Here is a 22,911-nt window from a genome sequence, read left to right as displayed (position 1 = left end):
CAACCCTCCAGCCTTGGCCTTCCAAGGCTGGGATTACAGGTTTGAGTCACTGCGTCCCGAAAATAATTTTGACAGCAATGTGAAGGATGAATCGGACAAGTTTAAGGAGGGGCTTGGTGGAAGGAACAGACAATTCAAACATGAGATAAGGGTTGGATTTAATGCAGTAGCAACTGGGATAAAAAGAAATGTATGGAACAAATACATACATAGGTGACACACATATGGTAAGAACGCAGTAAATAAATCACATATCAGGAGAGAGAGCGATCTAGATTTCCCAGCTTCAAGTCACTGACTAGGTACACTATTTTGGAGGGTGAAGTTCCCCTCCTTTTGGGGGGAGGGTTACATGTTGAGTTTTTGATACACGAGTTTGAGATCTCTGTGTGAAATTCAAGTGAAGATGACTACCACAGCTGAATAAATGAGTCTCAAAGTCAAGAAAATATATCTGGGTTGAAGATTTAAATTTGAGACGATCAATTATGAAAGTAGTGAAACTTCTAGGGGACAATAGCTGTGTCAAGGACAACATGGCAACTCCACAAAAGCCTGCTAAAGAGCGGGACACCCCCCCATCCCCAGTGCAAACTCTTCCCCCTACCCCACTGGATTCTAGGGACGCACGCCGGCCCAGGCACGTCCCCAGAACTACGGATCCCAGAAGGCCATGCGCCGGACAACCACAGGCTCCGCGGACAGGCTGGCGCAAGAGCTTCTGGGAACGGTAGTCTTGGGGGCCGACAGCAAAAACCTGGCCGGGCACGTTTCCTACAGACTCCTTACTTGAGCTCTTCGGCCGAATACATCCCGAAGGAAATGCCCCGCAGCCGCCGCCAGGGCGTGTTCTTGGAGACCAACATCCTGCAGGTCGGATCTAAATTCTGACACCCAGCGAGGTAGCCCACTCGGCACCGGCGAGCTCTGAATCCAGCCTCAAGCCAGGATCCACCATGTGATTCAAGCTGTGCTTGCGCGCGGGAGGCGCTTGCGAGAATACTGGCGTGGACGAGATCACTTTTGCTGTGGGGGGGAGGAAAGCAACTGTACGACTCTGAACTCACTCTCTTATTTGGAAAACACACATAAGACATTAAATAGTCATTTAGAAAAATGCCTTTGGGACAAATGAGGCGTATTGAGCCTTTCATCTCTGTAATAAAGTCTTTCCATTCGTGAGCCTGCCACCCTCCATTTCGTGATTGGGTTCGTCTTGTTCGGCCTCAGCCAATAACTGAGTTGTTCCCCGCCCACCTTGCTCCGCCCATGCTGTAGGTCCAGGGCAGGCTTTCCCAGCATGCTCTGCGAAGAAGTCAAAGATGGCGGCGGTGTCGTCTATTCGCTGGCTGGGGGTGCGCCTCAGGTTTAGTCTGCCGCTGACAGGTAGGCGAGCAGGTCTGTGTGAACAAGCACCCAGTTGCAGGTAAGAGAAGCTTGGGAGATCCACGGAGAGAACTGCAGAGTCAGCTTAGTCCTCTGTTTCCCTGAAAGCTGGGGAACTGGGTACGAGGCAGTAGTGTGCGCATGCGCGCTCTCGTGGTCGTCTGCGGGAAGCCCTAGCACGCGGCGCCGGTGCCTTGAAATAGGATTGGAAGTGCATTTATTCACTGGCGAGAAATTCATTGGTTGCTTGCAATAATAATATGGCGTTAGAATTTCCCAGAAAACTGGGACCCTGCTCTCGTGAAGTTTACATTCCATTGAATGTGGTTATTAGCATCCCTACTTCAAATTAAAAAAAAATCCGCCTGTACTAATTTTATCCAATCTGGAGGAACGGGGAGAACTCATAAGATTTTCCCAAATATAAGACAGTCTGTGATCGCCACTGTGGAGACTTTTTGGCCAAAGAAGCCTTCGGGTTTTCTAAAAGCAGAAAAGTCTGAAAGGTCTGACTAGGGCTTTTGGATCTATGATATTTATGGCTTAGAATATGTATCTTCTGTTTATGTCAGTTTTCTTTCTCTCAGTACGAACACTGGTTGCGGAAATGTGAAGGCAATAATGTGCAGTGAAAATTTGAGGAAAACCTTATTTTAGATTCAGCATTTGCCATTCCCTTAGTTAGATCATAGTAGGCAAATTTTCTCATCTGTGGACTGGAGCTGGTGGTAACCGTTTGAAAAATTTGTGAGTAATAAGTGAGATGTGTAATTTACAAAAACGTTTTTTTAGGGGTCGGAGTTTCACTCTGTCATTCAGGCTGGAGGGCAATAGCACGCTCCCAGCCACCGCAGCCTCAACCTGCTGGGCTCAGGCGATCCTTCTGCCTCAGCCTTCCAAGTAGCTGGAACTACAGGCATGCGCCACCATGCCTGGCTATAATGTTTTGATTTATTGTAGAGATGAGGTCTTGCCAAGTTGCCCAGGTTGGTCTCAAATCTGTGGACTCAGGCAATCCTCTCACCTTGGCCTCCCAAAGTGCTGGGATTATAGGCGTGAGCCACCGCACCCGGCTTTCGCCTTAGCCTTCTAAGTAGTGACACCACGCCCAGCTTATTTATTAATTTATGAATGAATGAGATGAGGTCTTGCCATGTTGCACAGGCTGGTCTTAGGCTGTCTTATCACCTCAGCCTCCCAAACTGCTGGGATTATAGGTGTGAGCCATCATGCCCGGCTACAAAATATGTTTATATGTACTTAACCTCAATTTCCCTCCATAAATAGAAAACATAACACTTGGTACTGCTGAAGTCTTTATGCCTCTGTTTAGTCCCAGTACTTCTTTTCCTGATAGTTCCCATTACTGGCACTTTTCTACCAATTTTCTTTTCTTTACAGCAGAATTTCTCCCTCAGCATTTATCCTCAAGACTACGGTGATCTCTTTTAGTGTCATGAGAAATAGTGTGATTTGAGAGTTGCTCTCTTTCTGCCCTTAGCAGAGAGACATATTCTTGTTTTAAAATGATGTGTGAGGCTAGTGGAGTAACTCATGCTTGTAATCTCAGCCCTTTCGGAGGCTGAGGCAGGAGGATTGCTTGAACCCAGGAGTTCAAGACCAGCCTGAGCAACATGGCGAAACCTTGTCTCTACAAAGGAAAAAGAAAAAAAATTAGCCATGAGTGGTAACATGTGCCTGTAGTCCCAGCTACTTGGAAGTCTGAGGTGGGAGGATTGCCTGAGACTGGGAGGTTGGGGCTATGGTAAGCTGTGATTTTGCCGCTGTACTCCATCCTGGGCGACAGAGTGAGACCGCAACTCAAAAAAAAAGTGACACCAGAAATTAGTGGAGGCAGTATTTTTCTTTTTCTTTTCTTTCTTTCTTTCTTTTTTCTTTTTTTGGATTAAGGAATCTCTCTGTCACCCAGGCTGAAGGGCAGTGTCACACTTACAGCCGCTGCAGCCTCGATCTACTGGACTCAGGCCATCCTTTTGCCTCAGCCTTCCAAGTAGGTGGAACCACAGGCGTGTGCCATCATGCCTGACTAATTTTTTGATTTATTGTAGAGGTGAGGTCTTGCCAAGTTGCCCAGGCTGGTCTTGAACCCCTGAACTCAGCCAGTCCTCTCACCTCCGCCTCCCAAAGTGCTGGGATTACAGGAGTAAGCCACTGCGCCTGGCCTGAGGCAGCATTTTTCTGTGTAATCATGTCTTGACCATTTTCTGAATGGTACTGATGCCATTTAGAAGGGGGAGTACACATAATATTAGTCATCATCGTATCTGGTGTGTTAACTATATTTTTAGTATCATCAGAACATTTTAAAACTCAGTTGAGGGCCAAATATTCTGTATTTTGAGCAAAAAATAATTTTATAGTTGAACCTCTGAAAATGGAAAATATCTATAATTCCAAGTCTAAATTAGGCCATAATATATTTGGTACATTCCTGATTGTTGAAGAAAGTGAAATGAAAAGCCATGATTGATCTTCAGATTTTTATAGTTGCTTTAAGTGAGGCAGGCATTTCCTATCAGGGTGCTATCTATAAAAAGCAGGAACTCACTAAGATGTTCTGATTAACCTAATAGTAGTTTTAAGTCCCCGAAGTTGAAAGTCTCTTGCATTTCAAAGCCGGGCTCACCTGTAACACTAGCCAGTGAATTGCCTGAGCTGAGGATTTGAGACCCACCTGGCCAACTTGGTGAGACCTCGTCTCTACAATCAATTAAAAATTAGCTGGGTGTGGTAGTGCATGCCTGTAGTTCTGGCTACTTGGAAGGCTGAGGCGGAAGGATCACTGGCACCCAGCAGGTCGAGGCTGCGGTGACTGGGAGTGTGCCACTGCACTCCAGTCTGGGCGACAGAGTGACACTCAAAAAAAAAGAAAAAGAACAAGTCTCTTGCATTTCAAACCAGCAGTTCAGATTGCTAAGTGCTATTAAAAATTTCCTTTTCCCCCATGATTTTATGTGATGAGATTGCTTGCTTCAAAAAGTCTTGACTGTCTTGTGTCTATATCTTGTATCTATTCTGTAATGGTATTGAACATGCTTTGTAGGCCATGTCTTCTGAGCATACATTGACATGAGTAATACAATCCATAATTTAAAAATTTTAGTGAAAAGGAGGTAAGCTTGGAATTTTATTAATGAGTATTTTTTACGCCTTTTAATTTTTGCAGATTTTATTCTGAAAGTGAAGCCCTCCCAAAGGTTGAGGGAACTGATGGAGCAGGTAATTTTAAAAAATCTTTTGATATAATTACATTTTTATGTCAACACGTTGTATTCCATTGTAGTTGTAGTATTAGAAAACTGACTCATGATATTTTATTTTTTACGTTAAGGGATTGAAGAAGTAATAATTCCAAAAAAGAAAACGTGGTGAGTAATCTGTCAGTGTTCGTTCAGCAAGTGTTGGAGTGCTTATTGTGAGGAAACAAAGGTTAGGTACAGGAAGAATGATGGGAGAGCATTGTTGAACAGAGAATGCTGAACGGGGAAGGCTGGGGAGTTCAGAGGACAAAAAAGAGAAAGGTGGAGAGTAGAGAATGAATGAGACAGGAGATTTACTTGAACTAAGAATGGGTGGAGACTTATATAGTAATGGTTAAACATGGACATTGTTATTAGAACAATGTGTTCTTTTTTTAAAAAAGTTCTCTCTCACATGGTTGGGAGACCAGACAACGTTATTATCTTTTTTTTTTTAATTTTATTTTTTTGAGTTGGAGTCTCATGTCACTCAGACTGGAGTGCAGTGGCCACTCCCGGCCACCGCAACCTCAACCTGCTGGGCTCCAGCGAACCTTCCGCCTCAGCCTTCCAAGTAGCTGGAATTACAGGCATGCACCACCAGGCCCGACTGATTTTTTGATTTATTGTAAAGATGAGGTCTCGCTGCCCAGGCGGGTCTCGAACCTGCAGGCTCAGGCAGTCCACTCACTTCAGCCTCCCAAGGGCGCGGGATTACAGGCTGAGCCACTGAGCCAGGCTCAAAGTTATTATCTTAGTGATCTATAATGAGGTCAAATAAAGTACATGGTGTGGGCTGCAGAATTGAACTGTTTTATTCACTATAGATCCTTGAACAAGTAGCCTAATCCCATTTATTTAACATTTATTGAATATGTAAGAACTAAAATTTGCAAAAGTGCTTGTTGTAATATAATATTGACTATTTAAAAGGCAGGACTTAGAATTTGGAGTGTGACCTAAAGATTCAGATTCTTTTAAAAAGCCTTCTAGGGCTGGGCTCAGTGGCTTAGCCTGTAATCCCAGCACTTTGGGAGGCCACGGCTAGTGAATTACCTGAGCCTGCAGGTTTGAGACCAGCCTGGGCAACTTGGCAAGACCTCTTCTCTACAATAAATAAAAAATTAGCTGGGCATGGTAGTGCGGGCCTGTAGTTTCAGCTACTTGGAAGGCTGAGGCAGAAGGATCGCCTGAGCCCAGCAGGTCGAGGCTGGGATGGCCGTGAGCATGCTATTGCACTCCAGCCTGGGTGACGGAGTGAGACTCTGACTCAAAAAAAAAAAAAAGAAAGAAAGAAAGAAAAGCCTTTTAGGCCAGGTGCGGTGGCTCACACCTATAATCCCAGCATTTCAGAGGCCAAGGCAGGAGGATCACTTGAGTTCAGGAGTTCAAGACCAGCCTGGGCAACATAGGGAGACTTCATTGCTGCAAAAAATTAAAAAATAATAACCTTTTGACTGGAGCCGCTATCTTCCAGTCACTTTCCAAAGTGGCAAACACAAAGGGAAAGAGGAAAAGCACCCAATATGTGCTCTTTAGGCCTTCATGCCCCAGGAACGTTATCGTGGGAAAACTGAAAGAGTCTACAGTGTTACCTAGCGTGCTGTTGGCATTGTTTTTAACCAAAAAAGGTGAGGGTAAGATTCTAGCCAAGAGACTTATTGTGTGTATTGAGAATATTAACAACTTTAAGAGTCAAGAGAGCTTTCTGAAATGTGCAAAGAAAAATGATCAGAAAAAGAAGTAAGCCAAAGAGAAAGGCGCCTGGGTTCCACTGAAGCACCAGCCTGCTGCGCCAGAGAAGCACACTTAGTGAGAAGCTGTGGAAAGGAGCCGGAACTGCCGGGCCCTGTTCTTGTGAATTCGCAGCATAGTAGGTGCAAAAAGACCCCTGTGCTGTTTTCGAAAAAGAAAAAGAAAAGTCTTTCTTAGTCTGAATGGTATGATGGTGTAATTATTTTAGGGAGGGCACTTGCAAATAGTGCATAGGTAACTGGGATCATAAAAGAAACGTAAATTAAAACTAACCAACCAGTTGGCAAGAAGAGGATGTGGCAAGGAAAAGTGCTCAAATATTTTTGTTGATGGGACAGTAAATTGCAAAAACTCTTTGGAGGGAAATTTGACAGAATCAGAATTGTAAATGGGCATACCTTACTGGTTAGCTGCTTTGGAGAAATGCTTGCATATATCCTAAAGAGATGTGAATGAGAATGTTCTTTATAACTTGGGAATAGTAACAGCTTGAAACAGCCTAAATGCTCATTGGAAAGTGAATGGGTAATAAAAATGGTTCTCATACAAAAACTAACATTAAGTTAAATTAGCTTAGGGTTAGGGTTAGAATTAATTAGTTCTACATGTAATAACATGGATAGTGCAATCAAGTTTTTGTAAACACATAGGCAGAATGACAGTATACATGCTTTTTATTTAATGGAGAGAGTGTAAAAGTATCTTAAAAAGTTCTGAAAATGTAAATATTAAATTCATGGGGAGGTTGAATCACAAGATGACACTGGACACCAGCTTAACCTGTAATGTTAGAGTTTATATTATTTATATATATACACATATATATATATATATATTATATGTGTATATATATATATATATATAATATATATATATACTTTTTTTTTGAGTTGGAGTCTCACTCTGTTGCCCAGGCTGGAGTGCAATGACTCGCTCACGGCCACTGTAGCCTTGACCTACTGCGCTCAGGTGGTCCTTCCACTTCAGCCTTCCAAGTAGTTGAACTCAGGCACGTGTCACCATACCCAGCTAATATTTTGATTTATTGTAGAGATGAGGTCTCACCATGTTGCCCAGGCTAGACTTGAACCTGTGGGCTCAGGCAGGCGTTTCACTTGAGCTTCCCAGAGTGCTAGGGTTACAGGCGTGAGCCACCACGTCTGGCCTAATATGATATATTTATTGTGATTTTTTTTTTTAAAGTAACCCTTTAAAAAAATAAAATAGTGAGTAATCTGTTGTAATTTTTTCACTGGCATTTGTTCAGTATGCTAGAAAGTTATGCTGACTTGGTAAACTTAACTATACTAATATAAAATCTAGTTAGGGAAGCTGGGAGATGAGAGAAAGTGCCTTTACCACACTTGTTGAAATGACATAAATATGATTTGTAAAAATGGATAGAAAATTCATTGTGTATTATATATATCAAGGAATTAATCAATTTTTGATGTCATATAAAATTTCCTGTAATTTTTTTTTCTTTCTCAAATGACTTATATTCTCAGGAATGTTGTGTTAAAATTTTTTTAGAAAAATACTCTTGGTTTACTAAATTTACTGTAATTCCCTTTTGGAAATGAAACACATTGAATCTAACGTAGGACGAGCAATACATTTGAAATAGAAGTATCTTGTTTGTCATTTATGCCACTGAAACCTTTTCCAGTAGTTAGTCAATGTCTCTACCCAAAGGACAGCTGGCCTGCAAATGAGTGCTTCTAAACCCAGGAGGGCACATCAGAATCATCGGGGAATTCAGGACGGATGCGTGTGACAGTCCTCTGTGGATCTTGGCTGTAATGCAGTAGGTCCAGAATGAAGCCTGCCTTTTATTCTCATGTAACTGAATTGACAGCCACTAATTTAGACAGTAAAGGCAAGAGTAGTCTAGAAAACTGCAGTAAGAATCCATAGGAAAGTGAATAGGAGAAGTAAGCAGGATAGTTTTATGAGATGAGGGTGGAAACCACTATCCCTGAGTGACGGTAATTTTTTTTTTTTTGAGTCAGAGTATCACTCTGTCTGCCAGGCTGGAGTGGAGCCTCAGCCTTCCAAGTAGCACGTGCCACCAAGCCCAGCTAATTTTTTGATTTTTTTTTTTTTTTTTATTGTAGAGGCTGGTCTCAAACCCTTGGACTCAGGCGTTCCTCTTGCCTCAGCTTCCCAAAGTATTGGGATTACAGGCTTGAGCCATTGCATCCGGCAAAGTGATATTAAGAATAGGTCAGAGAGCGTAGGCAAAGCAGAGGGGAGCATGTACTAGCTGCCTTCCAGCAGAAGAACTAGACAGTTTCTCAGCCTCTGACTTATTCTAGTGACCTTGAGAGAACCGGATCTACATGAGGTCCAAACCTAGAGACTCTTGTTCACTGACTGGAGAGAGCCCCCCACCCCCCCATGAGGGTTAATTTGTGATTCTTGTTCTCAGGGATAAAGTGGCTGTTCTTCAAGCGCTTGCATCCACAGTCCACAGGGTAAGTCACACGTTTAGGTTTTTAACTTGGCTAATAGCACATTTAATATTCATGCTGCTTCACTATTCAGTATTAGACTGTTGTGGCTCTAGAAAGTTTCTTTAAGCTTATCCGGTCCTTTCCTTTGACAAGTGAGGAAACTAAGATTTTTTTTTCTTTTTTTTTTCTTTTTACAAAGAACATTGGGTAGTTTTATATAAAACAAGCAAATACAAGAATCTGAAACTATTCTCAAAGGCTGAGAATGAAGAACTAAAAAACCACATTAAATACACTATCACACACGGGGGCCAGGAGGAGGAAAAGAGCTGTCCCTGTACTCAGGAGCTGGGGTCTGGCCATGGAGACATGCCTGGACTGAGGCACCAGCGGGTGCCCCATGCTACCAGATACAGGCCTGGTGGGTCCCTTGTGAAGAAGGCCTGAGCCGGGAACCCAGAAACACCTGAGTCTTTTTTCCACATACCTCACTGTGAGAGCCACCTTCCCTGAGCCAGGCCACCCCTCCGCCCCCCAAGTACTAATCAGGCCAGACCCTGTTCTTGCAAGGCCAAGCACAGTCAGGGCGCTATGGCCACACCCAGGCTCTTCCTCTCTGTTGTAGTGTCTCCTCTGTCCAGCTCCCACCAGCTGGAGAAGCCTGCTCCCAGTCATACCCTGGCCTAAGAGGACTGCTCTCTCTCCTTCATCTCCCTTCCAGCCTCTCCTGCCCCCTCCCATTCTCCCCTACCCACAAGCACACGCACGCATGTACACACCCACTAGCACACTCACGTACGCGCACAGCCATGAGCCACTCACACACGCGCTCCTCAGACCCTTAATACTTCTGTTACCTTCAGTTCATATACACGACCAGTTCAGGACTGACCTTAGAACCAGACCAACATTTTAATGGTCATGAGATCAAGAGGAATCCTGGGAAGGGAAGGAGATGGGGGGCTGAGGAGACCCTCTTGTCCCTGCCTAGAGCTTCCAGGACATTCCTCTCCTGTGGCAAGGTCAGCAGCTGGGCCAGCCTGAGGGGCATCTCAGCGGGCAGACCTCGCAGCCCCGGGCCTGGCAAGCACATGCCCACACTGGCCATTCTGGAGCCCCCTTCCCCAGGCAAGTTCAACAGGGAGTTCCGGGTGGCCACTGGAGGCAGCTTTGGTGAAGGGCATGGTCACCTCTGCCTGAGTTTGTCAGTAGCTCAACGTATGACTCTGGTGTGAACAAAAGCTGGGTGACTTTGTCTGGCCGCGTACCCTACCCCCACTAAACTGGGCGAATTACTGTTTTCACAGCTCACCTTGATTTCATACAGATAATTCCATGCGGGTTTCGTACATATATATGTGTGTGTGTGTGTATATATATACACACACACACACACACACACACACACACACACACACACACACACACATATACTTTACATATATGTAAATCCATATGTACACATAGACATATATTCACACTCACACATACACACACATAAGTATACACACACGTTTCTGCAGAAAGGAGTCCTGCCACAATTTGGCTTTTTTGGATAGTGAGATTGACGTTGCAGGAAACTAAGATTTTTAAAGTGACAAGTTAGGCTGGTTAGAATGTTAAAACCTTGGCTTAGTTCCATGTTTTCTGTCTCTGAATGCAGTGTTTTTATACCATACCAGTAATCTTTAATCCTGGAAGAGCTTGTTGGAACGCTTTTTCCCTGGGAGTGGTTTGGGTGTGGTAACTATAGCAGGTGACCTGCATGCCAACTTTAAGAAATAATGTCTTGCTGGCAGTGATGCAGTGGTGAAGAACGTGGGTCCTGGAGCCCAGGGTTTTGTTTTAAAGCCAAGCAGCTAACTTTGTGGTATTAGTTAAGTTACTTTGCTTTAATGCTTTTGTTTCCTGGTTTATAAAATGGGAGTTAATTATAGCACCAGACCTCAAGGTTGGGGTGAGTTAAGTATACACAAGAGCATTTAGGACAGCGTCTGTTATAAAGGAAATACTCGGTACATGATAGCTATTTTATTATTACTACCACTGTCTTGTTGATTTCATTATTGGCATAAAATTTGCTCCATTGAAAACTCAAGAACAGGTCATCTGGTAGACATACTGAAACTTCAGTAAATGCATAAGAAATGGAACTTTCTGCTTGGTTGTATTTTTCTTTTCTTTTTCCTTTTTTTTTTTTTTTTTCCTGGTTCTTACTCTGTCACCCAGGCAGGAGTGCAGTGGCACAATCATGGCCCACTGCAGCCTCAAATTCCTGGGCTCAGGCAGTTGTCCTGCATCAGCCTTCTAAGTAGCTAGGACTACAGGTGTGTGCCACCATGTTGCCTAGGCTTTTCTCAAATTCTTGGGCTCAAATGATCTTCCCACCTTAGCCTCCCAAAGTGCTGGAATTACAGGCATGAGCCATTGTACCCAGCCTGTTTGTATTTTTAATTAGCAGAAACTACTGTTATACTTGTTTTTAACTGTGTGGAAGAAAGTCTAAAATAATTAAGTTTTTTTTTCCGGGTACAACATCTGTGTGGATACTGACCCTTCTTAAATCATTTGTCACAAATATGCAGAATTGTTCTTCTGTTGTAGATGTTAAATTATATCTTGATGGAACCACTGAAGATGATGTTGGGCCAGATGTGCACTGGTACTCTGCCAGTTTCTGAAAATACGTTTTTAATACTGCACCTCCCTGCTTGGAAAGAACTGAGAATTTCAGCAGCTCACTTATCCATAGACGGGTACCTGAAATGCAAACCACAGAAGTGGGCCTCTGAGTGTTCTCAGGGTTTTGATGAGAATGGCTCAGGACCACCTTAAAGTAAAAGAAATTGTGGATTTATATGTTGAATTGTCTGACTTAACCTGGGTTTTAGACCTGAAAAGTCAAGAGGCAGACATTTAGCCATCCATTTGGTAGTCATATATTGTATCCTCACAAAGCTTTCCAAGTGCTGGATTAGAATTTAGGCATAGTCCTTACATCGTTCCGTAAGGGAAGACTGAAGTAGCACTGAGAAGGGGGTATATCACTCAGGCTGGGAAACGACGTTCAGGAATGTTGACAATTAGAGTGATGATGGCAAGGTGAAAAGCAAGAATACAGTGGTGTGAAAGTGCATTCCCAGCAGGGGTGGCATCAGGAACAGACATGTAAAGGTATAGAACGAGTGGTCTGGTATGGTAGGAATCAAAGATTTAAGGGATATAGAGATGAGGCAATGTCATGAATGCCATGCTAGGGAGTTCTGATTTTTATCCAAGTTCATGGAAGAATTCTAAGCAGGGAAGTGACATAATCAGGGAAATTTTAGAAAAGACAGCATTGTGGAGAATGGGAAACCTTTTTAGTTGAAAGTGGGGTAAAAATCTTAACATGTCTAAAACCAGACCCTTTTGCCTCCAAACCAACTCCTCACACATTTCTTGGCTGTCTTATTAATGACACCTCCATCCTTCTGGCTGCTCAGACCACAATCCTAGGAGTTGTCACTGGCTCCCCTTTCTGTCCTACTTCATGTTAGTAAAACCTTTGTTTCTCCCTTCAAAATATATGCATGGAGTCTCCAAGACTACTCCCAGGTTCAGTGATTTGCTCGGTGTATTCACAGTTAAGAGTTATTACAGCAAGAAGAGACAAAGCAAAATCAAGCAAAGGGAAAAGGCACATGACACCCAGAGGACACCAGGCATAAGCTTCCTAGAGTCCTTTCCTAGAGGAGCTGGGTTAATTGCAGTAGTCTCTGCCCTCTCCCACTTCAGCGGCTATAGTGATTGTGGAATTCAGAAGCAGCTTCTCGTGATTGTAGTTGGAATAAAAGCTGAAGATCATGCCAGGCTCGTAAGGCCTACCTGGGTCTGTCCCCTTACCTCTCTGTCCACATCTGCCTCTGTGTCACTTGCTTACTCTGCTCAGCCACACTGACCCCCTGACTGTTTCTCGATTTCTCAGCAAGCATGCCTCTGCCACAGCTTTAGCATTTGCTGTTCCTTCTGCCTGGAATTGCTTTCCTTCAGATATCCATGCATCTTGCTCCCTCACCTCTTAAGTTTTTGCTTAAATACCACCTTTTCAGTGAGGCCTTGCCTGACTCTTATTTGAATTGAGTATCTCTTTTTGATTCTTTCTCTGCTTCATTTTTCTTCAAAGTAGTTATTTCCCTTTAATGTACTATATATTTTATTATTTATTTTCTGGGGATTTGTTTCTCACTAGATTGTAAGCTTACAAGAGAGCAGGGATATTTGTTGCCTCGCTGGTAGTTAGAATAACGCTTCCGTGTATGAGGCACTCAATAAATACTGAATGAATGAATAAGAAAGGCAATGGCAGTTGGCATAAGGGAGAATGGAGTAGTTAGGGACCATGAAGGCTAAGTTGTCTGAACCTGATGACAGATGAGTTGAATAGAAACGGTGGGAGAAGATCTTTGGGTTGGATGCACAGTGGTGTGTGCTGTACACTGAGATAGTGAGTGGAGTTTAAACTCACAAAATCTTCTTAGTGAGTCCTTAGGGAAGTTCACTTTAGGGACAGATTTGGTTGAGGCGTAAGAGCTACAGGGAAGACCAGAGAAGTTGTTTTTCAGAGGCCAGAGAAGTTGTTTTTGGAGAAGGACTTAGTAGAAGTCACCAAAAGAGGAAAATTGGGAGACAAACAGAAAGAATGAGTCTGGTAAGCTAAGAGGAGTTCAGCATTCACCAAAAATAGAGGCCCTCACAGGTGTCTGAATAAAGGTGGTGGTGAGGACCAGAGCCAGGAGGCAGTTGGAGTGGAGTCAGGGAGTCGTCCAGAACAGTTAACCTGGAACTGGTTTCAGCTTGCCTCTCCATGTCCCCCATATCTTGGTAGAGAGGGGTGCAGCCAAATGAAACGAGTCTCACCTGAGGAGGGTGGACAGCTAGCGGGTTAGGGGTTTTGAAATGGTGGCAGAAAGCTAGGACCAAATGAAAAAAAAAATACTGCTTCCAGGGATGAGCAGCTTTTCCTTGAGAACCGCAGGGAAACTCTGCCCCCAGGAGAGACCAGGTCAGTAAGATCACACATCAGGGTTGCAGTCAGAGAAGATTCAGGATTTGGGTGAGTTTTTATTTTTTTAATTATTGTATTAATTTTTTTTTTTTTTTTTGAGTCGGAGTCTTACTCTGTTGCCCAGGCTGAAGTGCAATGGCACGCTCATGGCCACCGTGGTCTCAACCTGCTGGGCTCAGGTGATCCTCCCACCTCAGCCATCCAGGTAGCTGAAACTATAGTCACAAGCCACCATGCTCGGCTTATTTTTTGATTTATTGTAGAGACGAGGTCTCACCAAGTTTCCCAGGCTGGTCTCGAACCCCTGAGCTCAGGCCATCCTCTTGCCCTGGCCTCCCAAAGTGCTGGGATGACAGGCTTGAGCCAGTGCGCCTGGCCTTATTTTATTCTATTTTTAAAATGTGGTGAGTTTTTAACTGTGGAACAAAGGCCACAGAAGGCCCAGGGAAGGGACACAGAGGCAGAGGAGAGGACTAGAGGAAGTAATTCTGGGGCAGTTTAAGTGGGGCCCTTGTTAGTGCTGGAGAGTTGATTATGCTCAGGTATAAGGAGCAATTTTAAGAAGTGCAGAACCTTGGATGTCAGGACATGGGAGAAGCTGCTGCCGTTCACATCTCTAGAGAGGTCAGTAGCATCCTCCCTTTGGAGGAGAGATTCTTGGATGGAGTTAGACATGGAAAGACAGTGACTAGGCAGTATTCCAGGATACTGGTGCCAGGACTAGTTAATTTCAAGGATTCTTACCTAGAGTTTAAAATAGCAGTAGTCCCCAGTGATAGCAGACTCAAATCTTAAGAAGCAGCCAAGGGGATTTGAGCCATTGCTTGCTTTAAATTTTTCATAATTATAGGCAAATCTTGCAGAGCTGAGAATATAGAACAAGTATTGATGTTTGTATCTTCTCGTTCTCTCCCCCATCCCCATACATAAATGTATATGCATACGCATACATATTTCTGCATGTATGTTACATAACTAAAACTTAACAGAATTTTTGATTATCACAAAGTCTTCTTATTAAAATTCGAGTAAAGAGATTTGTGTCCTCTCCACAGGACACCACGGCTGTACCTTATGCATTTCAAGATGATCCTTACCTTATACCAACATCTTCCCTTGAATCTGTGAGTATTTTCTTTTTCTTTTTTTTTTTTTTTTTTGAGTTGGAGTCTTACTCTGTCACCCAGACTGGAGTGCAGTGGCCGCTCCCGGCCACCGCAGCCTCAACCTGCTGGGCTCCGGCGATCCTTCCACCTCAGCCTTCCAAATAGCTGGAACTACAGGCGCGTGCTACCACGCCCAGCTAATTTTTGATTTATTGTAGAGATGAGGTCTCGCCAAGTGGCCCAGGTGGGTCTCGAACCTGCGGGCTCAGGCAATCCACTCACCTCAGCCTCCCAAAGTGCTGAGATTACAGGCTGAGCCACCAAGCCCGGCTGAGTATTTTCATGTAACTTTTCTAGTATTTTTATCTTGTTGATTTGTGTGTAAGAGTACATTTACAGTTTAGTTGTAAAAAGTCTTTGAAAAGTTTACAGGTGCTGATAAATAAATGTATAGACTTTGTGGATGTGTTATTGCTTTTTTTTTTGAGTTAAGAGTCTCATCGTCACCCAGGCTGGCGCTCAGGTGTTTCTTCCGCCTCAACCTTCCAAGTAGCTGGAACTGTAGGTGTGTGCTGCCACACCCAGCTAATTTTTTTGACTTATTTTAGAGATGGGATCTGACCATGTTGTCCAGGCTTGTCTTGAACCCCTGGGCTCTTGCCTCTACCTCTCAAAATGCTGGGATTACAGATGTGAGCCCTGTTACTACTTATATCAAGAAGATTTACTTATTGTCTGAGGAGAAGGTTTTGGGTTTTAGTTTTTAATACTTAGGGATTTTTCACACTGAAGTGACTCACTCCATTTAAATGTGTTACTTTTTATATACTTCAGGCTATATTATAACATATCATCTGAAATTATGTTGCACTCAGTAGAAGACATGGAATATGGTGTAATTTAATTTCTAATTGGGATTCTGTGTATTGTTGCACTCTTTTGTGAGGAGAGAATAATTGTTGCTAAGAGTATAATTTTGATCTTGCTTGATTCTAAAGTACATGTAGATATCTATTTGTATCTTAAATCTTTTTCTTTATATAGCGTTCATTTTTATTGGCAAAGAAGTCTGGGGAGAATGCAGCAAAGTTTATTGTTAATTCACATCCCAAATATTTTCAGAAGGACATAGCTGAACCTCATATACCGGTAAGGAAAGACAGTTGGATTTTTTTACGTGATACTGTATAAATGTAAATTAAATCAGGCTTTCATGGTTAATATTTAAGTAGCTATCTGAATAGCTTCAATATTTGGATGAAAAGTCTTTTGAAGTGTGAAGTTACCTTTGCTCACAATACTGACCTTTTAAGATTCCTTTTGTATATCCTTGCTCTTGGTTGTCTTTCCCCATTGGGTGTCTGGGATGCCATGCTCCTGTGTCTTTAACTGTGTTCCTCTGTGACTCTTCCTTCCCAGCTTTCTTCCCTAGCTCTCTGTCTTGTTAAGCACTGGTATCTTCCTTAGGTTTCCATGCTTATTTTTTCTTTTTATTGCCTACACTCATCTTGTTTCAGAGACCCTTATCTTCCATTTGGCATTCATGTGTCTCTAGCCTAGATCCTCCACCTTGAACTCCAAACTGTGTTTCCAGCTCCCACCTGTTCCATAGGTACGCAGTATTTATGTAGTGCCTGCTGTGGTGATGTTCTGCTTAATGCTTGTCGGTTCAGCAGTGGGCAGAACAGGTGTGCCTCTGTCCTCCTGTGTCTATCAGTGGAGATGCTCGCACTCAGCCTCTCCCTGCATCCCAAAACTCACATGTACACACACACACACCCTTCTCATTTTCACACTGCAACTCCTAGTGACAGGTTAGGAAGCCAGTGCGACTGTGTGGGTCCAATTACTAAAATCCTGAACTGAGACAGTGGCAGTGGAGGAACATCATTTGCCGGCCTGCCCTGTCCCCTTTAGTTTTTGATGAGCAGCTGTTCTCCTGTGCTTCCCTCCAGGGTCACTCTTGGCTTTGCCTGGAGCCTTCCTGCTGCCAGAGGCCCCACTGTTACTGCTGTATTATAATGATTTCCTCACAAGGTTTCTACCTGATTCTGAGCACCCTGAGGGTGGAGAATGCCTTTCATCTCCCTGTCTCCAGTGCCTAGCTTAATAAGCCTGGGGTAAAGCAGTAGGCATCCAAGAAGTAGTTGAATCAAGGAGGTTCCCTTGCACAGTATTGAACATTTAGAGGCTAGTCAGCATCAGGGCTGAAAGATTTGGGTTAGATTGCCTATGAAGATAGTCATGCTAAGGTGATAAATGGTATCTGGTGCAGAAAACATAAGTTGGAGCAAGGAAGTTTTATTTGAATGAGTTGATACAGATTTTATCCTACTAGGTTATCCATTCACCTTCACCTGCTTGTGGTAACTTTAACCATCTTGTTTTTCTAGTGTTTAATGCCTGAGTACTTTGAACCTCAGATTGAAGGCATCAGCGAAGCCGCCCTGAAGGAACGAATCAGGCTCAAAAAAGTCAAAGCCTCCGTGGACATATTTGATCAGCTTTTGCAAGCAGGTGACTAGGTTCAGTTAAACCCTTTCTAGGAATGGGGCCTTGATATGGGCCACATTGGTATGATCCGGATAGTTTGAGTGGAATTCCAAGTCCTGCTGTACTTCTGCTTTGATGGCTGTGCTGTTTATATTTGTAATGGTATAATAAATGATATTTTATGTTCTGCTTTAGGTACACTTAAAAATTTTAGGTGAGATAGAATTGCAACTTTGTTGGTCTGTCGTGCTCTGCCTATACCACTGGTAGAGAAATGATACAGCCATTCTTTGTAGCTCCCGTTGTTAACATTTGGTGTGTACATACTGTGTTCAGATTTCCTGCATTCTTTAAGTATGTTTGAAAGGCAGGGCCACAACAGACAAGAAATATTTAAAAAGGGAAAGGGCCAGGTGTCGTGGCTCACACTTGTAATCCCAGCACTTTGGGAGGCAGAGGCACAAGAATTGCCTGAGCCCAGGGGTTCAAGGCCAGCCTCGGCTATTTGGCAAGACCTCTTCTCTACAATAAATTAAAAAAATTAAGCTGGGCTTGGTGGCTCATCCTGTCATTCCAATGCTTTGGGAGACTGAAGTGAGTAGATTGCCTGAGCCCAGTAGGTCGAGGCTGCAGGGGCCATGAGTGTGCCACTGTACTCCTGCCTGGGCAACAGGGTGAGAGATTAGATAGATAGATAGATAGATAGATAGATAGATAGACAGACAGACAGACAGACAGACAGACAGCCCAGTAGGTCGAGGCTGCAGGGGCCATGAGTGTGCCACTGTACTCCTGCCTAGGCAACAGGGTAAGAGATTAGATAGATGATAGATACATAGATACATACATACATACATAGGAAGGAAGGATAGGGTAGGGTAGGGTAGATAGATCAGAGTGAGAGAGAAAGAGATAGGATAGGATAGGAAAGAGTACCAAACTAGGATCAGGGGCTTTGATACTGGTGTCATTTCTGACACCATTTGTAGCCTTCAAAAAGTTACTTAATTTCTCACACTTCTAGCTCCAAAATGATATGACTCTCTGAATTATGACTGGTTGAAAAACTTTGGGAGTGCCCAACTAGCAAGCATGGCTCGTAAGCTTCCAGGAGAATTATGTACAGCAGCATCAGGGGCAGCTGACATTATCAAGTTTTTAGAGTACAGAGTGCTGTTTGGTGATTTAGGAGAAACATGGAAGAGACGGAAACTGGAATGAATCACACAGTGTACACTTGAACACAAGAAACGTTTGCAGAAAACTGTTTAAGAGTTAAATTATAATCTACTGCATGATGGCAGCAGATTATAATTTTCCCTCTGCTTGTTGGATATGATCAGCATCTGATGAGTTTGCATTGAAGTTCTTAGTGCTAAGACGTGTCTTTTTCTAGTTTTACTCACTCTCTGGTGTAGGTATGTGCAGCCATTCAGTGAAGACAGGTGTCAGAACTTTAGCGCCATGACACATAACAGTGAGCTAGCACACGAGGGAAGGGATTACAGAACACTTTGTTGTCAAACCCTAAGTGTGAAACACTCTGAATAGGCATTTCACGTACTTAATTTACTTCTACGATACCCTAAAACTGAGGGTGTTTATAGTAATTTTATATAGGAAACCTCTAGGTAATTTTTCCAGGATCTCACAGCTCAGAGATGATGGGACCCAATTCAGTTGTTCTCCATAGCCTGTGTCCTCTTCATTCTACTTTCTGTTCTGGGTTTTTACATTTCCTGGTGGGCATTTCGTTGTTGTTTTGGAGGTGGGTTTGGTGTTTGTTTTATTTTAGTGTTTTTAATTTATTGGTGTATTTTGTTTAGAAAAATGCAGTTACTCTTTGTTTAAAATAGCCAATCATACCTCATACTTCTCCTCGTGCCCTTTCAGCCCCATTTTTTTTTTTTAATGAGCACCAAGGTGGGAGCATAATGTTTTGATCCATGGTTGTTAAAAGGCTGCTACTATAGCTAGGCAATTATGCTAGACCTTCTAGGCAAGTTTTCAGTGAGGGTCTGGATCCCAGTGGAATAATTCTGCTTGTGGAATAATTCGGCTGAGGGAATCATGGGGCTGTTTGCAGATGACTCAGTTGAGCTGTGGTCATTATAACTGTGAGATCGTTCCTCTAAGGATATGAGCATAAATTAAATGAGCACAGGACAGACTTCATCTAGTGTTTTAATCTTTTATGGCAGATCACATGGTTAGTAAGGATCGTGTCTCTGGCTCCATCTCTCCGGGTGTTTCCGTTGATGTTGAGTGCACAAAGTGGTGGGTAACGCAGCCAAGAAAGCCACAGCTAATACAAAACATGAATTTTAATCTGACAGGATTTAGTTCTTGCGTGTTTCAAGGATTCTTTCCCTTTTTAATCTCTTACCCACAGGAACCACTGTGTCTCTTGAAACAACAAATAGTCTCTTGGATTTGTTGTGTTACTATGGTGATCAGGAACCCTCAACTGATTTCCACTTCCAACAAACTGAACAGTCTGAAGACTTGGTAATGACTTTTGACATTGGTTTATTTTTCTTTTACAAGTCTATAGTACATGGTAGATGTTTTTTGTGTTTTTAAGTTTGTTTTTTTTTTGTTACTAATACCTTCTAAAAATAAGATGAGTTCTTGTGCCTTGTGTCAGGGTAGTAGTGACAGATTTGTACTGAGATATGTGGTATGATAGCCTTGATAAAAAGTGGTGCAGGAAGAAGAAAAAGATTTTCAACAATTTTATCAGCCCTAGTTTCCTTATTAAAAATATGCTGTCCTCACCTACCTCGTATTCAGGCAATGCTTCAATCAGAAATATTTGAGCTTGCCCCTCTGTCACTTACAGTGACAACGTGATGTATAATGGCCATGGAAAGACCCCATGGCCTGGGCTCACTCAAAAATGCATCCATGGGCAGAGGAGGGAGCACCGAGGCAGGGCCTACAGAGCAGTGTTGTGCCAGGGGCTACCTGGAGGTGGAGTCATAGTCTTTCCATCAACTCAAGAGTTCACTCCTAGAAACAGGTCCCAAGAAAGCCTTGGATCAGGCGAATAGAGATGCACATATAACATTTTTGGTAGTGACATGTTTGTACTTAATACTTGCAAAAAGTTTGGAAGCAATCTAGACATTTGATAGAAGCTGATCAGATTATGGTAAAGGAGCATTGTGTAGCCATTGAGAGCACTAATGTAGATATGTTTGGGTATAGAAAGAATCATAAAACTGGGAAACAGGCTATATAACAATCTATATTTCATTTTTGTAAAAATGATTTTATATATGCATAAGGAAAAAAGGTGTTTCTCTGGGCAGTGGGATTATGGGAAGTTACATTTTTCGTTTTTCTTTCTGTTTGTCTTTTCATAATTTTTCTCTACTAAATGTGGATTTGTTTTTTAGAGACAGGGGCTTGCTTTGTTGCCCAGGCTGTAGTGCAGTGGTGCAATTGTAACTTACTGCAGCCTTAATTCCTGGGCTCAAGTGATTCTTCCCCCTCAGCCTCCTGAATGTGTATAGGTGTGAGCTACCATGCCTAGCTGATTTTTCTTTTGTCTTTTGAGTTGGAGTCTCACTCTGTTGCCCAGGCTGGAGTGCAGTGGCACACTCATGGTCACTCTAGCATCGACCTGCTGGGCTCAGGCTATCCTTCCGCCTCAACCTTCGAAGTAGCTGGAATTGCAGGCGCACGCTGCCACACCCGGCTAATTTTTTGAGTCCCTACACCTTGGCCTCCCAAAGTGCTGGGATTACAGATGTGAGCCACTGCGCCCGGCCTGATTTTTCTTTTTTGTGTATATTTTTTTAAGAGATGAGGTTGCTCTATGTTGCCCAGGTTGAGCTCAGACTCCTGACTTCAAGTGATTCTCTTACCTCAGCCTCCCAGAAGCTGGGGTTACAGGTGTGAGCCACTATGCCCAGCCAAATGTGGATTATTTACATAGTGATGACCTTCAATCTTTTAAAGTGCATAGGCAGTGGGTTACAGTCACACCTTACTTTCAAGTACCTTCTGAAGCCCTGGCCTGGCTGGCCTTCTGCCTCTCCCGCCCCAGCTCCTGAGTCAGCAGGCTGCAGAGCCAGCACTGACCTCTGCAGTGCCCCACCCAAGCCTGCCTCATTCTGTGTCAATATCTCCCCAGACCTTGGTTTATAAATAAAGGCTGAGATTTCTTCTTTTCGAAAACCTTAGCTTGTTTGGGTCAGTGTTAGACATTAACTCTCTGTTGTCTTTTCTAGCATCTGCACTAATTTATGTTTCTGTTTCTGTATGGATCGAGCGAGGTGGAGTGTCTGAGGAAGCAGGCTGTGTTGTTTGGCTTTCCAGCTTCTGTCTGTGAACCAGACCACAGAGGACACTGGCTTCCTCTTGTCTCTAGGCTGTCACTTGTTGCTTTAAGGGCCAGCTTGGCTTTTCATTTATTAATTCACTGATTAACAAGCAATTAACTGTATAGGCGTAAACATTTCCTGGGCTTCCTTCTTGCCTTCTGCTGGATCTGGGTTTCCTTTATTTTTCTGGATTTTCTTTGCCTTTCTGATTTTGAGTAGTCTGACTGGGAGACACATTCCATTGTCTTAACTTTTATTTCTCTTTATGATGATTCATTCCAGGAAGAAGAACATAGTGACAAATCGAGGAAGAAGGCTGGTCATCAACTTGGAGTTCCATGGAAGTATGTTACATAGAATTAGACCCTTTTATTGCAGTTTCTTTTTTTTCTTCTTGAAAAAAATTTATTTAGCCAACAATTATACACTGTTCTTTCCAACATAACTCAAAGAACAATAACAAGTCCTTCCTACTTTTCTCATCACTTAGAGACATACTATTTTGGGTGTGATAGCTGAACACAAGTTAACAAAGCACAAGATACATGGAGATTAATATAGTAAGAGAAAAACATTTCACAAAGCACATACTATCCGAGCTCAGATATTCCTTAGGGATCCTGGGTTCAGTTCTCTTGTAGCAGTGCAGCAGGCTGAGGCCTGGGGTATCAGGGGACACAGTAGTGGGGTTGTCAGGTTGAAACTGGGACTCAGGGCTCTCTTCATTATATCACATGGTCTTGAGTCTTGCACTGGCAACAAATCCTCTATGGTCTGCAAACCAGTTAACTGTAGGAGTCCTTTTGTGAGCCTGGAGTGATTTCTCCCGTGGAAACACCCTGTTACAGATGTTACAACGGATTCTGCTGGACGAATGCTCTCCTTCATTTATTAAATCCCGGACAGTATCTGCTCTGGGTCTACCGCGTCGGATGCCATCCTTGAGGTGGCCGCTGTTGGGGCTGCTGGCCGCTTCCTCTTCCTCGCCCCCCCGAGGCGGCGGCGGTGGGCGGGGGCGAGCTGCAGGCCCGGAGCCCCGGGTGCTCGGCGGCCGACTGGGCGGCGCCCCGCGGCCCC

At 43.4% G+C, this 22,911-nt stretch overlaps 2 protein-coding genes across 4 annotated transcripts in view; one reads left to right on the top strand and one right to left on the bottom strand.

Annotated features, from left to right (window-relative positions):
- Positions 1 to 981, bottom strand: part of POLR1A (RNA polymerase I subunit A) — a 75,669-nt gene extending 74,688 nt beyond the window's left edge. The window contains exon 1 of the mRNA XM_008067587.2: positions 790 to 981. Within this exon, the coding sequence (XP_008065778.1) occupies positions 790 to 866 (77 nt within the window). The 5' untranslated portion in view covers positions 867 to 981. The remainder of the gene's footprint in view (positions 1 to 789) is intronic.
- Positions 982 to 1,265: 284 nt separating this feature from the next.
- PTCD3 (pentatricopeptide repeat domain 3) overlaps positions 1,266 to 22,911 on the top strand; it is a 36,169-nt gene continuing 14,523 nt past the window's right edge. For all 3 annotated transcript variants that reach the window (XM_021717370.1, XM_008067586.1, XM_021717371.1), the window contains exons 1-9: positions 1,266 to 1,426; positions 4,574 to 4,626; positions 4,739 to 4,775; positions 8,833 to 8,878; positions 14,960 to 15,028; positions 16,055 to 16,159; positions 17,404 to 17,527; positions 19,896 to 20,011; positions 22,117 to 22,178. In XM_021717370.1, coding sequence (XP_021573045.1) covers positions 1,323 to 1,426; positions 4,574 to 4,626; positions 4,739 to 4,775; positions 8,833 to 8,878; positions 14,960 to 15,028; positions 16,055 to 16,159; positions 17,404 to 17,527; positions 19,896 to 20,011; positions 22,117 to 22,178 — 716 coding nt within the window. In that variant the 5' untranslated portion in view covers positions 1,266 to 1,322. The remainder of the gene's footprint in view (positions 1,427 to 4,573; positions 4,627 to 4,738; positions 4,776 to 8,832; positions 8,879 to 14,959; positions 15,029 to 16,054; positions 16,160 to 17,403; positions 17,528 to 19,895; positions 20,012 to 22,116; positions 22,179 to 22,911) is intronic.

Source organism: Carlito syrichta, unplaced genomic scaffold (assembly GCF_000164805.1).
Source record: "Carlito syrichta isolate Samal-C Ts95f unplaced genomic scaffold, Tarsius_syrichta-2.0.1 Scaffold309717, whole genome shotgun sequence".
Lineage (NCBI taxonomy): Eukaryota > Metazoa > Chordata > Mammalia > Primates > Tarsiidae > Carlito > Carlito syrichta.
The sequence above is the reverse complement of the archived record's forward strand: the minus strand, read 5'-3'. Positions and strand labels throughout refer to the sequence as shown.